The sequence below is a fragment of the Mustela lutreola genome, chromosome 1 (assembly GCF_030435805.1).
Source record: "Mustela lutreola isolate mMusLut2 chromosome 1, mMusLut2.pri, whole genome shotgun sequence".
In the NCBI taxonomy this organism is placed as follows: domain Eukaryota; kingdom Metazoa; phylum Chordata; class Mammalia; order Carnivora; family Mustelidae; genus Mustela; species Mustela lutreola.
Genome location: NC_081290.1, coordinates 140,931,019 through 140,944,870, shown reverse-complemented (window position 1 = coordinate 140,944,870; position 13,852 = coordinate 140,931,019). Strand labels below are relative to the sequence as shown.

General features: G+C 41.4%; 1 protein-coding gene across 1 annotated transcript in view; it reads right to left on the bottom strand.

Moving 5' to 3' along the window:
• Positions 1–2,206: 2,206 nt before the first annotated feature.
• The window catches only part of TMEM154 (transmembrane protein 154), a 44,522-nt gene continuing 32,876 nt past the window's right edge, over positions 2,207–13,852 (bottom strand). Inside the window, exon 8 of the mRNA XM_059175404.1 lies at positions 2,207–7,332. Within this exon, the coding sequence (XP_059031387.1) occupies positions 7,317–7,332 (16 nt within the window). The 3' untranslated portion in view covers positions 2,207–7,316. The remainder of the gene's footprint in view (positions 7,333–13,852) is intronic.

The following is a 13,852-nucleotide window of genomic DNA, read 5'->3' as shown; positions in this document are numbered from 1 at the left end:
GAGAGGACTATGTAGTAGGAGCCAAGGCCCCGGGCCCACAGGCCTGGCTGGGTTCCAATCAAACAGCCAATAACGATACCAGCTTACCAGCCATGGGAGTGAGACATCTGAAGGCAGATCCCCCAGCCCCAATTTTCAGTCGCCCAGGTGATGCCATGTGGAATAGAGAGGAGCCACTCCCAAAGACCCCCCACCCAAATTGGAGACTCACGAACAAAATAAATGATTGTTGCTGGGTTAAGCTCCTAAGTTTTTTGGCTTTGTTTTGTTGTTACTTTGGTTTGGTTTTGGTTTAACCCACCCAGTTCTAAGGTAGTTAGGCAGCAATACATGGGCAAAATGCCAATTCAATCAGATTTTTCTCTTTTGCAAAGTATGACTGCTTCTGGAGGTGGGACTCGAGGTCAGAGCAAATCTCAAACATTGCTATTCTTCCTCTTTTACACAAGGGCTACGGACCTGCCAGGTTTGGCCATTCTGAAAGTCACAGTGATTATGGCTGTTAAAGAGGTGATCTTTCAAGCAACTCTGCATTTACACGTGATCGCCCTAACCACCTGTATTTGAGAGTAACTGGGCATAGCTCTCTATCCCAACCCTGAAGAGGACAACCACTACCCTGCTGACTTCAGCCCCAGTAAATGGGATTTTATTTTTTCACTCAGTGACCAAATCCTTACCGGAAGCTAGATCCAGAAACTAGTTTTTTTCCCCCTTACCCACTTTATTCCAAGCCCAGGCTTCTTTTTCTCAGCCGGATACACCATTTCCACTGGCACTGTGTGGCGCCCTTCCTTCTCCACCAGCCGTCAGCTTCCATTACTTCTCATCCAACCATGCCCACCCATGGGCCTCCTTGACAATGACCAACACCTTCTTAAACATTCTCCTACTGGTTATTACTGGACAGGCGGGTTAATGTAGTAGTTTAAAGCACGTGCTCTGCAGTTGGGAAGACACGGGACAAGTTCATGAGTTCTCTAAGCCAATCTTCAAAGTATTACGATGAGGATTAAAATGAGATGCTACATGATTAAGTGCTTCACCCCTTCTGGCCTGGATTGCTGCCTCTATAGATATCCAATATTCTCTTAGTGCTTTGTGAAACAGAACCTTATTGTTGGATATGCTAATGTGCCAACCCTGGAGACTACTGTTCCTGGTGGCCTGGCAGATAGGTTAGCTAATAGGATAAGGCTGAGGTGTCTCAATGCGCCAGCAGGAAAGCTCTTTTAAGTGACTCACCCCTGGGCTTGTTCCCTTTCTCTCCTCCTTGTGAACATGATGCTGGAGAGTTTACATCATGTGGCCACCTGGTCGACTGGAGCTCTGCACTGACGGAGGTGGGAGTCTGAGAAGAAACCCAGGTCTCAGGTGACCGTGCACTTACCACACCAGCTTACCTTTGTGCTCCTTCATGTGGGAGAAGAAAAGACCTTGCTTAAAACAACTGTATTTCATGTGTCTACTCTTAGAAGCTGAACTTAATTCCTGAGACACACAATGGATGCTAGGTACAGTTAGTATTATTGTTCTCTCTTAGTATCATTTCCCTAATGTTGTGGGACTCTCTGCTCTTTGGGTCCAAGCCATCTCAAGGCTGATCTGTCCCAACACTTCAGTCCTTCAGTCGTTCTGGTTGAAATAGGAAGGAAATACCCACTGCCACAGACTCTCGGGGTTTAACGTTGCCCTAAGCGACCAGGTTTTACTTCAGCTGGGGCCTGGAGGAGGGATCTTTCTGCTTGTTGTTTGTCAAGGTGCTGACTAGTTTTTGTGACCTGCGAGAACACATCCTTATTCACAGATGTCTTCGTAGGATCTGTGTATGGTGAACCTGCCTGTCAGCCTTGCTCTAACTATTATAATGTCAATGTGTGGAAAATGAAATTAGAATTAAAGGCATGAAGAAAAGTGAGTAATCAGGACAAAGAGAAGGCTTTAGCTCTGAGATTTTCCTATTTTTACTTAAAAAATGTTTAAAAATTACATTCCATAGACAATTAAAATTTCATTTTTCAATTTAAAAATATTTTTCAAAGAAAAAAAGACAAGAATGTGTTATAGTATCTTTTTAGATATGTAGAAAATCCAATTAATTTTAGGGTAGATAATTTTGTGTAAAAAAGGTTCAATTCTATAGGAACTTTTAAAATTGTCATTGCTTCATTTATTTAAAGAGATATATAGATCAAAAGAGCATAAGTATCAAAGGTAAAATTTTTTATTTTTCATAGTCACAGAAATTAAAAGAATTTTCCTTTAAAAAGATGTTAATTCACCCCTTTACCCTCAGTCAACATTTTAGTAAACAAATACCTTACCTTCAAATAAACATTAATTTAAAATGTTAATATACATTAATTACATAGAAACTAATGTTAAAGATATTTTTTACTCCTATCTTATAGCACTTTATTTTTCAACTGAATTTAGAAATGCTTTTTAATTCCATTACTGCTGATTGAGCAATGTAGCATACAAACAGGTATGGACTTAATAATTTTTTTAATCAAAAATCATGCAGCTGAGAATAGAACAATTTATACATATGTAATGTATAGCTGGCATTTCTAAAGCCATAAGCTATGAGGGAAAAATAATATTATATATATTATTCTCAGCATGCAAGACAAGGGGAAAAAAACCCTAAAACCTTTCATCAGTGTTAAAACTTTAGTAGTTGTAGGGCGCCTGAGTGGCTCAGTCCGTTAAGCCACCAACTCTTGACTTTGGCTCAGGCCATGAGCTCAGGGTCATGGGGGTCAAACCCCATGGTGGGCTCCATGCTGGGTGTGGAGCCTGCTTGGGATTCTCTCTCTCCCTCTCCTCTTGTCCCTCCCTGCTCCCTTCTCTCTCTAAAAATAATCAAACAAAAAGAAAAACAAACAAACAAACAAAAAATCTGTAGGGATGCCTGGATGGTTCAGTGGGTTAAGTGGCTGCCTTTGGCTGAGGTCGTGATCCCAGGGTCCTGGGTTCGAATCCTGAATCAGGCTCCTTGCTCAACGAGGAGCCTGCTTCCCTCTCTACCTCTGCCTGCACTCTGTCTGCTTGTGTTCTCTCTCTACCTGACAATAAATAAATAAAATCTTAAAAAAAAAAACCCACTTCAGTAGTTTTGCAAATAAATTCTAATCAATAATGATTTCTTACATGAAGCTTCCAAGGCAGAATTTCTACATTGAAGCCCAATGGTAAATACAACATCTGTTGATCTTACTGACATTCTGAGAAAATACTTTATACTGCTTGAAAAATGAGAGAGTCTAATAAGGTAGGGTTTTTTTTTTTTTTTTGCAATATTTTCACTTAACTTTAAAAACAAGACATGTACATGCTAAATTACCAACGATCTACCAGATTATTTTTAACTTGTTGGAAAACTATAATCACTGCTCTTTCTGGATGCTGACATTTATTAAACACTCAGAGTTTTCCTAAGTTCTTGATGTTATATATAATTTCAGGGGCTTTACCTAAGTCAGAGTAATATGGTGATTACTTTCCACTGATCTTAACACTGAAAAAAATGTTTCTTACTATTTGTAGTTTCTATGTGTTATTCATTTAATTCTTGCCATGCAGACCAAAAAAGTGAAAAATGTGAAGATCGTGCTTTTTGTAAAAGGTCCAATTACTTATTTATGAAATACCAAAGGCCAGTGATGATGCTGTGGTGGGAAGTGAGGAATATGGTTATCTGTGCACTCCACACTTGAAGTCCAGTGGAAGAAAATCCAGTCACCTTTGCTTGTCTTAAACAGCTCAGTTTTGTATTTCTAAACTTATACAGCACTGAAATAAAAGTCTCCATGTTATTGGATGTACTTTGGTTTAAAAATTTAACTTCTTGGGGCACCTGAAGACGTTAAAGATGGTGGCTCAGTCGTTAACCATCTGCCTTTGGATTCAGGTCAAGATCCCTGGACCCTAGGACCGAGTCCCACATCGGGATCCCTGCTCAGCGGGAAGCCTGCTTCTCCCTCTCTCACTCCCACTGCTTGTGCTCCCTCTCTCGCTGTCTCTCTCTGTGTCAAATATATAACTAAAAAAAACTTTAAAAAAAAAAGAAATTAACTTCTTAAAATATTTCAAAAAGAGCTTAGAGCATCTATGGAATTGATTTGAAAAAGTTTTATATAACTGAATGGATTGCTATCCTATGAATATGACATTTTTTTGGAGAAAAGGTAGTAGGGCAAAAACCAAAAGAAATCAAGAAAACCTGCTGCGTATCTACCAATAGCCACCCCCAAAAGGACTAAGAGGAAAATAAGACTTTGGTAACCAAATGGGAGAGTGCCAAGGTAATGTCAAAAAATTGCTCAAACAAATTTAGGATTCATTGTTTGGATGATGCAATTATTAATCACAGTTACAATTATTAATAAGCAATCTGACTAATTTCATTGCACGCTATTATACCGTGACTCTCCCGGTTAACTTAAGATTGAAGAAATGTTATCTGTGCATGAAGCTACTCTGGTCTGCCTGTTGTCCCTGTTAAATGGAAGCCGAGATTCATCCTGAGTATCTTCCAAGTGTGAAAACATAGCATGTGTAAATTTAATTCAGCCTAAAATGTCAATGTTTTCCCCACAATGAGAATTTCAGCGGTGTCTTCCTAGTATGTAACTGTGTCTTATCACTCCAGTACATTCAGAATTTGTATTAATTCTGACGGGAATTTAAACTAAAGTCTATATTTTTTGTTTACTCATCATGGGAGCCTCCTTCCAGACATCGTGCAAACTGATAAACAATCAAAATGTAAAAATAGACAAAAGCATTTTTAAAGCATGCATTTACACTGCTAGAGGCATTTGCCCCCCCTCCCCCACCCCACCATGGCTCTGAAGTTTGATCCCAGCTATATGCCTGTGTCTGGATAACAATGAGCTCGCCAGAAAGAGGAGTCACATCATTGCAGTAAGAGTAGCTGGTTGATATCCTTACATATTTATTAAAACAAGTTTCCTGAGAAGTTCGACTCGACAACATTATTAACCTGGTTTGCTTAAAATGTACAAAAATGCAGTGAAACTTACATATCTTTAAAATATCCCCAAGTCAGATTTTGTTCTGATTGGCTACCCAATTAAGGGAAAATTAGTTAGCTGTTTATAGACATTAATCTGAAGCATAAAATTAACTTTGAGTTTAAAACAATTCTTAAAATTATCATAAATATATGACACCTATTGATTGAACAGTAATTAATAGATACAGGAGGCTAGGATTGACCCTTCACTGTTTTGATTCCTATATCTTGCCAGAAAAAAAAAAAAAAAACCTTTAATAAAATGCTTGTATACTGTGCAATTACAGAAGTTAGTACATTTTTCAGAGATAAATTGAAAGGCATGATGCTGAAGTTTGTTTCTAGAATTTGAAATGATTTTACATACTAAATGAGAGAATTTTTATTGTATCGTAAAATATTGCTTCATCAAAATGAGATTCCAAGACCTCTTATAGTTCTCTGAACTTCTAAAGTCGCATTATTGGATGGTCTTGGACAAAATTGACAGGCCTCGGTGTTCCCCCCAAATCTTGGATACCTAGAGAGAAAAAGAAGGAATCAGAGAGTCTTCTGAGAGTCAAAATGTTGAGAAAGAACAAATTAACAAAATAAGCTGAAACGATGATTCAGAAAATGGCAGTTTTGGCATAAGTATCTGGGAGTTACTGTGGACCACAAGTTGAATATGAATGTGCAGAACAGAAGTGAAAACAAAGATACCGTATTAGGATGTACTAACGAGAATATGACACATAAATCTGTTGAAATTATATACCATGAAGACGGTCTTTTGCCAAAGCTGTATGAAGTCTCAGGATAGCAGAATAGTCGTGGTTAAACACAACCAGATAGTTTTCTTTCTTTGTGTGGAAAGATCTCCCCAGCTTTGGAGCTCTGTCTTTAAAATTATGGGCAAAGTCCTGAAGGCGAGCATGCCAGAGGGATTCCAAAAGGAGGGAGAGGGGCCGTTTTTGTTACGCTTTAAGGCGGCCTTTCAAACTCAAGACCCCAGATTCAGCAGCAAATGTTTGGTGAACCTCATCTCCCCTCAGTTTATATGTAGAGAATAAAATAAATAAAGTTTTCCTTCTTTACTTCTTTCCTAGAATAAAATATCAGGTGTTGTAGAAGATCTGAGGACTCCCAACTTGCTAGATTGCTTTAAAGTAGAAAATTAAGGATTAAATGAGGAATGATTTTACGTGAATGGGAATGATAAGCAGACCCTTCTGCACCACTGCTTCTTGGCAAGGGTGTCAACAAATATGGCAGAGATCGTCCTCTCTGATGGACTGATTGTGGCCTCCTGGAGAGCTGTGTAGAGGAGGACACGAGGCTTGTCCCAGCCTGATAGGAAAGTGCACTGAGTGATATCTGCCACAGACACGGGTATTTCCTATTCTTATTCTGTTTGTTTCAAATGACCTTAAGGATCTCAAGAACAAAGAAGGCTGACAGCTGATCCTCCTGTGTACATGTCCTTTTCACATACCACAGGCAAGGCAGGTGTGCTGAGAGCAAGAATGAGGTCTGGGGAAAATGTGAACAGACAGGTAGGTGATTTTAGCTGAGAAGGAAATTACTTTGGTCTCTCACTGAAGATTCCTATTCCTCAGAGAAGGTCCCAAAGGGTCCGGCCAACTCAGAGTCCACAAGGCACCAAACAGCATCAGGATGGCAGGTTCTCTCTGTATGTCTTCTGGGCAGGTAGGTGAGCTTACCAAGCCCCTGGGATGATGTATACAGTGAACCACTCGCTTTGTTTTCTGTCTCTCCCATGATGTAACTCGCCTTGAGGAAAGTTCCTGCTGAACGCAGATGACCTATCAGAGGACTTGACTAATCAGAGGAAATTATCCAGAGCTAATTTGGTAACAAGGTGACCCAGAAGTAAGCCATATATAAAACAGCTTCCTGATTTAAACTCCAAGGAGTGAAGCAGAAAGGTAAGACCTAGAGAGCATGGCCAGAGTGAGTACAGGCAGTGAGAGGCGGGTGGACGGGAGGGAAGAGGCCCTGATGAGAGGTGGATACCATGTGGTTCCTCCTCCCTCAGCAGCTAGCATGGACGGCAGCCAAGCTTCTTCCTAGTGCTGCTCAATTGTGCATTCTTCCAAGTACAGGTGATGCCATCATTAGGAAGAGTGGGCGTTGGAAGAAACAGCAAAAGGTTCTTGTGTCTATGTTGATTTGAAATTAATTAAATTTGCATCCTCTTCATCCTCTGTTGGCAGGCTAGCAAGCTCCCTCCGGGGCCGCTTCTCTTGGAAAACATTAGCACCATTCAGTTTCAGGATTCATTGTCACTGCAAAAAAACAGAACAATCGTATATTTCCAAGAAGCTACCGAGAGCTGGTCGCTCCACTACGGAGGTGACTCAAGAAAACACGAACAGTCAGAAAGCCAACGGTGTCCGGCTTACCATTTCTGAACCAAAGGTTGGTTTGAATTTTTGTATTTGATCCCTAAGGAGGAAATCCTTGAAAGCCAAGAAATAATCCCTTAGCTCTTGCTCTAATATCCCTCCCTAGTGCTGATGTGGAAAGAACCAGATGGAGTTGGAGGTTCCCTCCCTTTAATTAAATCTAATCCCATTCTCTATGAATCAATGCCAAATTGCTTTTTTCCCCCCCTTTAAAAAAAATTTCCATGTGTTGTTTTTTCTCAGGAGTTTGTGGTCCTGGCGTGTTTTCAAAAGCCCATTTTGTTCATATCCACAAAGGTTCCTTCTCGGTGTCATTTAGAATTCAATCATTAGGCATCTTGGGGTGTGAGGAGACCTAAATTATGGACATGGTATTCGGACATGACTGTGCCGGGCTGGCTAATTTGTGCTTTTGTTTCTAGCTTGGCTATCTTGGCCTTGTATCTGGCTCTGCAGCTTTTCCCAGTGAGACCACGCCTCCACCCACGGCTCCTGGAAAGCAAGCCACTCTACCCCTCCAGCTTCTTGTTTCACTTTGCTGTCCCATCACTCAGATCCCAGAACATCCCTACTTGAAGTGACCTCTGTCTCCAAGAAAGTGCCTGAATGATAATAGCCAATAGAACTTCGTATCTCCTTAGCTCACAGGCATGGATGGTCTGCAACTGACTAGATTCATCTGACTCCTAGTTCCAAGCTCTCCTGCTCAGGGAGACAGCATGTGTTTCCAAAAAGACTGAAGCAGTTTGATAGATAAATCGATCTATCCGTGGAAGGAGAGGGGAGGCTTTGGGTGGATGGTTGTGTGTTTGTGTTTGTGTTTTAAAAACGGAGGGAAGAAGCTGTGATTAGGGATGGGCAATCGATGGGAAAGGAGGAGGCAGACAGTTGTGAATAAAAGACAAATACCACAGCGAAACTTACCTGAAATGGAAAGCTGATGGAAAATTAAGACTTTTCCCCCGCAAAGAGCAGATATAACCACCCTTCACTTTGGTGACACTGAACCACTCTTCAGCTGGGCAAGGAGGTTCCATTTCTTGGAAATTGGGTGGTAGCAGGTAATTATTTCTAAGATCTAGGAGTTCATCTCTATGCACATAAGTAAGTCTGTTTCCTTCTGTGGCCTTATCTTGAAATGCCAGCCACTCTAAGCAGAGTGTAGCACAAAGCCGGATAGCAGTGGGCACAAGCCCTCTTTTGTCTATAGCACTGATCTGCACCCAGCAGTCCTAACAGAAGTGATTTTCTAAAGTGTTAGAAAACCAATCCATAGTCTTTGTTGAAAAAATAAATACAAATAAGCAAAACAAAAATACTAAGTCTTCCCACAGTTAACATCTTGGTGTGTACTCTCCCAAGCTTCCTTCCTTTGATAAAGATATACATTCTTTATGTGCAAAAAGGGAATTAAAAAAGGGGGATCATATTATTCATTTCATGCTATAATTGGCATTTCTCACCATCACTCACATACAGACATCATTCCTTGCTAATAAATATACAGTATCTTTTTAGCAGCTACAGAGCCTTCCATTGTCTCACCAGACCGAAAAAGCATTTTTTAAACTGTATTCTTGAGATTAAACACGTTGTCTATTTCCGATTTTTAGTTTTTATTTAGTATAAAAAATCTTTGCACAATTCCAGTTGTTACCTTTGTATAAACATACCTAGGAGAGGAATTGCCAGGTTAAACTAAATGCCATTTCTAAGCTTGAATGGCCCATTGGCAAATTATCCCCTTCCCTAGACATTTTGTACGATTTACCTTCCTCCCCACACTTTCTTTAGGGAGATTTCCTTTCCCCACATCCTTTCCAATACTGGATATTATTGTTATTATTTTTTAAAGATTTTATTTATTTATTTGGCAGAGAGAGACACACAGGGAGAGAGGGAATACAAGCAGGGGGAGTGGGAGAGGGAGAAGCAGGCTTCCCGCTGAGCAGGGAAAAGGGTATGTGTGTGGGTGGGGGGAGGTGCAGATGGAAGGGGAGAGAGAGAATCTCTAGCAGACTCCCCGCTGAGCATGGAGCCCCACGAGGGGCTCGGTCCCACAACCATGAGATCAAGATCTGAGCCAAAATCAAGAGTTGGACACTTAACCAATGGAGCCACCCAGGCGCCCAGACAGCTATGCTTTTCTGATATGATTTTTGACCTGTGTGCCATGCCTTCAACCAATCCCCACCTTAAGTTATAATAATATATTCTCTATTTTTTTCTGGACTTTTTTTTTAACATTTAAACTCATTTGGCGTCTATATTAATCTAAAGCATGAGAGAACTCTTAATTTTAATCATGACATTGTGAAGTCTTTCAGGAGTACAGTAAGTCTCTATTTTTAAAAATATTTTTATGTCCTTCCATAAAACTGAACAGTTTCTTTTTACATTATGCCATCTATTTTTTGGTTAAGTTTATGTCTCAGTATTAAACACCTCCTGTTGCGTTTACAGCAGTACGCATGCTAGTACGTGCTAACAGTGGCTCTTTCACACAGTAGAAAAGAGCATAGGGTCAGGTGGCCAGAGCTTGAACTAGGGTCCAGCCACTTCCTTGCTGGATGACCTTGGGCAAGTGCACTTTTCTTAGCCTTAGTTTTCTGTTCTCCTCTCACCCGCAAAACATATATAATAATCTATGCATTTTATAGCGTTGTTGCAAGGAGTAAGTGAAGGGTGCCTGGGTGGGTCAGTCGTTTAAGCTTCTGCCTTCAGCTCAGGTCATGATCCCACGGTCCTGGGACCGAGTCCCGCATCGGGCTCCCTATTCAGCAGAGAGCCTGCATCCCCCTCTCCCTGCCGCTCCCTGCTTGTGCTCTCTCTCTCTGCCAAATAAATGAATAAAATCTTAAAAGAAGACGAAGAAGAAGAGAGCAAATCTAAGGAAGTCACTGCTCTACCGGCCTGACCTACAAACGTGTGAACATGTATTATTCTTATTTTGCAGAGTCTACGTTAGCAAATGTTCGTTGGTTCAACATAAGCTTTAACACTGCATCCAACATCCAAAGGCTTTAAGAAACCATCTTCCAAAAACAAACTTCCCATTTCTGAGGAGAATGTACTTCCCTGGGGTTTGTTGAGAACACCCTGTGAGCATTTCGAAGGTGTAGCCTGTGACACTGTCCACCAAGCAGAACCTGTTTCCTGCGAGCACCAAAGAGCCCGGGAGCCCACATGTGGCACCCTGCTCAGCTGCGTGGACAGTGAGTGGTGTGACGGGTCCTGCCACACAAGACGCTCTCAAAGCCGACACCCGCTGCCTCAGGGGCATCAGGTCATGCCTAGTGTCCAACACTCACAGGCCTGTGTTCACCGGAGGGGTGCGGGCCTGGGAGGAAGTCGGCACCCTGGGGTCAGGCCCACCACCTGGGCCTGGAGACATTCTCACTCGCTCGTTCCTTCCTTTATTTAGTTAGTGTGTTCCCTGCTGTCCTTGGCAGCTGTTTATCATCTCTGTGAAACCATGAAGGAAGGCCGGGCGTTTTTAACTCTGGCAAACCCTCGAGTTCCCTGTTAAAAATACCTTGGCAAACTGCCACACGATTGCAACAAATAAAGTCAGGGATCCTGCCTCAAACCTCTGTTGCTTGCCTCAGTGTTAATTCTGGCAGTTTTAGTGTCTTGTCGACGACAGTGGCAATAGTGAGTAATTTTTTCTCAGAGTGTTACATAGATATTTTAAGAATGTGGGACAGCTTCCCCAACAGCCTTTATAGTAACAGGCCTACTACTAACTGTAAAAACAAATTGAACTATGACAAAGCCTCATCTTACGATTTGTAAGAAAGCATTTAATTGGAGGGCTCGCAGTGAAATGAGGACAGAGTTGGCTCTGAACACCTCGCTTCCTAACTACCCCTGGGTTGCAGGCGGGAGCAGATCAGCCATCTTGGTTCTCCTAACCAGTATCTCCTGACCAGCTCCCTCCGTAGGACCACGGCCAATGTTCCCTGGCTCCAAAGATGGCAGTAAACCGGCATTAAACCTTTTTCATGTTAGGATGCTCCCAAACTTGGTTTGGGGGCAGTGCAGAGCTCAGTATGGCATAAAGTCACCTAACAATTAGATCATGCTCCCTTTCTCTTCTCCAATATATCTTCCCTTCTCCTTCCCGAAAGGGGCCAACACGAGGTGGGGGGTAGGGATGGAGGTGGGGGGATGGGGTTGGGGGTGTTTATAGAGGTCACACATCTGGTTAACATCACAGCCAGGCCTAAAATTCATCCAACACACATAGATCATGCCTACAGCAGACACAGTTTCTGGGCCACTCCTTAAGCATTGTTGTGGTTTATTAAATTTAATACATCTTCTCTCACCCACAACACGCACGTCACATGCACACACGTACAACACCTGCATTTTAACAGTGTTATTTGAGGTTATCATCCTATGGGATTATAAGCGGTTACTCTGTGCCCTCTGATGTTACTTTTTATCCCTTATAAGACAGCGCTCAGATTTGAGGGAAACCAGCTGCCACTTAAACATACTTCCTATTGAATACTTGTTGAGTTTTAAAGGACTTTTGAGAAACTAGAAAGGAAGAAAGGAAAGAAACTCACGAAGAAAATAACTAGAAGTGGCCACTGAGATATACTTGAGTGGAGAAGCCAAAACAGTTCACCAAAACTGCTGGTTTCTCACTATTAATGGATCAGTCTTGTCAATGACTGTACGAGATGATGGCCATGCCACCCACCAAATACTGTCAGGTATTAATAACTTCATGGTGGCTGTCTTTCTTGCTGCTGAATGTCCCTCCTATTTTTTCATCTCTAATTTGTCTTTCAATATGTGGAATGTCTCTTATCTTAACCAGTTAATAAAAGACACACTGAGTTTTATCATAAACTTGCTGTGTAAATTGGACAAATCACTTACCCTCTCTGATTCCAGGTTTACTCATACAGATTAGTTTATTCTAACTGGTTGAATTGGCATGATGCAGACCATGCCAGGCTCATACTAGATGTTCAGCAAATATATTTTGTAAAACTACATCAACAATCATACTTTTCAAAAAAAAAAAAAAAAAGACAAAGAGAAGAGCAGAAACAGGAAGAAATTCACAAAATTCTTTATTAAACTAACCTGGATTTTCCCAAGAAATATTGAAGCGATCCATTTTTATGTCACTGAGCTCAGACATGAATCATAAAATAAACAGCAGAATCATTACAAAACCGGAACAGGTATGCTGTTATTTACCCTCTCTGACTAGCTAACTTCCTAGGTGGTAGAACCTAGGCGTCTGGTATGTATAAAATGCTGCATAAATATCTTCTTGTTTTTTTGTTATTAATGTGCCTTCAAAATTCTAAATCCACTTGGAAGGAACCAAATTAATTTTCCCCTAGTCTTTCCTAATGCTATTACTCAATATGAACTCATCACTGTGGCCAGTTGGCATACAGGGAAAGAAGATGGACACGTGGCTCATATTTGTGTTTCCTTTTCTGTGGTTATTCACCTAAGCTTGCCGAGACAGAAACACTTGCAGGAAACTGTCCGATTCTAAAGGCCTCAGGAAGAAGGGACAGGATGGCTAGACCTTAAGCACTGTGATGAAAGGAATTCTATCCTTCATGTGGTTACAACTATCTAGTGGCATTTAGGAAGATGCTGGGAGGGTTTAGAGTAGACAATAAGGCAGTGCATTCTTTACAGAGAATTTAAACAGTAATAAAACCAACTCAATAGATCTGCTTTCTGTTATCACTGAGTGCTGGCAAAGCTTAACAATGCCACTGAATGAATTCTCTTCAGCTCCAGGCAGACCTCTCCCACTGCCCCACTGTACCCCCTAGACACTATTCCACTGACGCTATTCCCACTACTCCTCCCATAGTGCCTCATGCATAACAGGTAAGAATTAGGGGAGAAATACTAAGGTAGGAAATAACATAAAACTCCCCCTCCTCCACAAGTCTTTTTTTATCTTATTGATTTTCTAAAGACATGAAAACCCTAGTGTAAACTTCCCAGAGTGCTTCCTATGTCTCTGGCCCTTATGAAAGTCCTGTGCTAAATGTTAGGTTCCACGGCGTCAGAGAAAACATCCATTCCGTGAGGACAGGGCAAGGTAATGAACAATGGCTGGCCAATGGGATATGTGGGAAAAGATCTGAAAGACCTGAGACTAAGGACCCTAATGAAAAGTCTTCACACCCCGTGTGGTACGTTAAGGGTAGCATGGTAACCAGATGGACTCCCTTTTTCTAGAAGCACATGGACTTTATATATAACGGAGGTTCTGTGTCAGAGGATATTTCTAGCATTAAGAAGGATTGAACACTTCAAATGGGTTCTGGAAGTCTTAATGTAGTAAGAGGAGGGAGACATGTGTTTTCTACTAAACTCACTCTCCAGTGAGTACTTTCTGAAG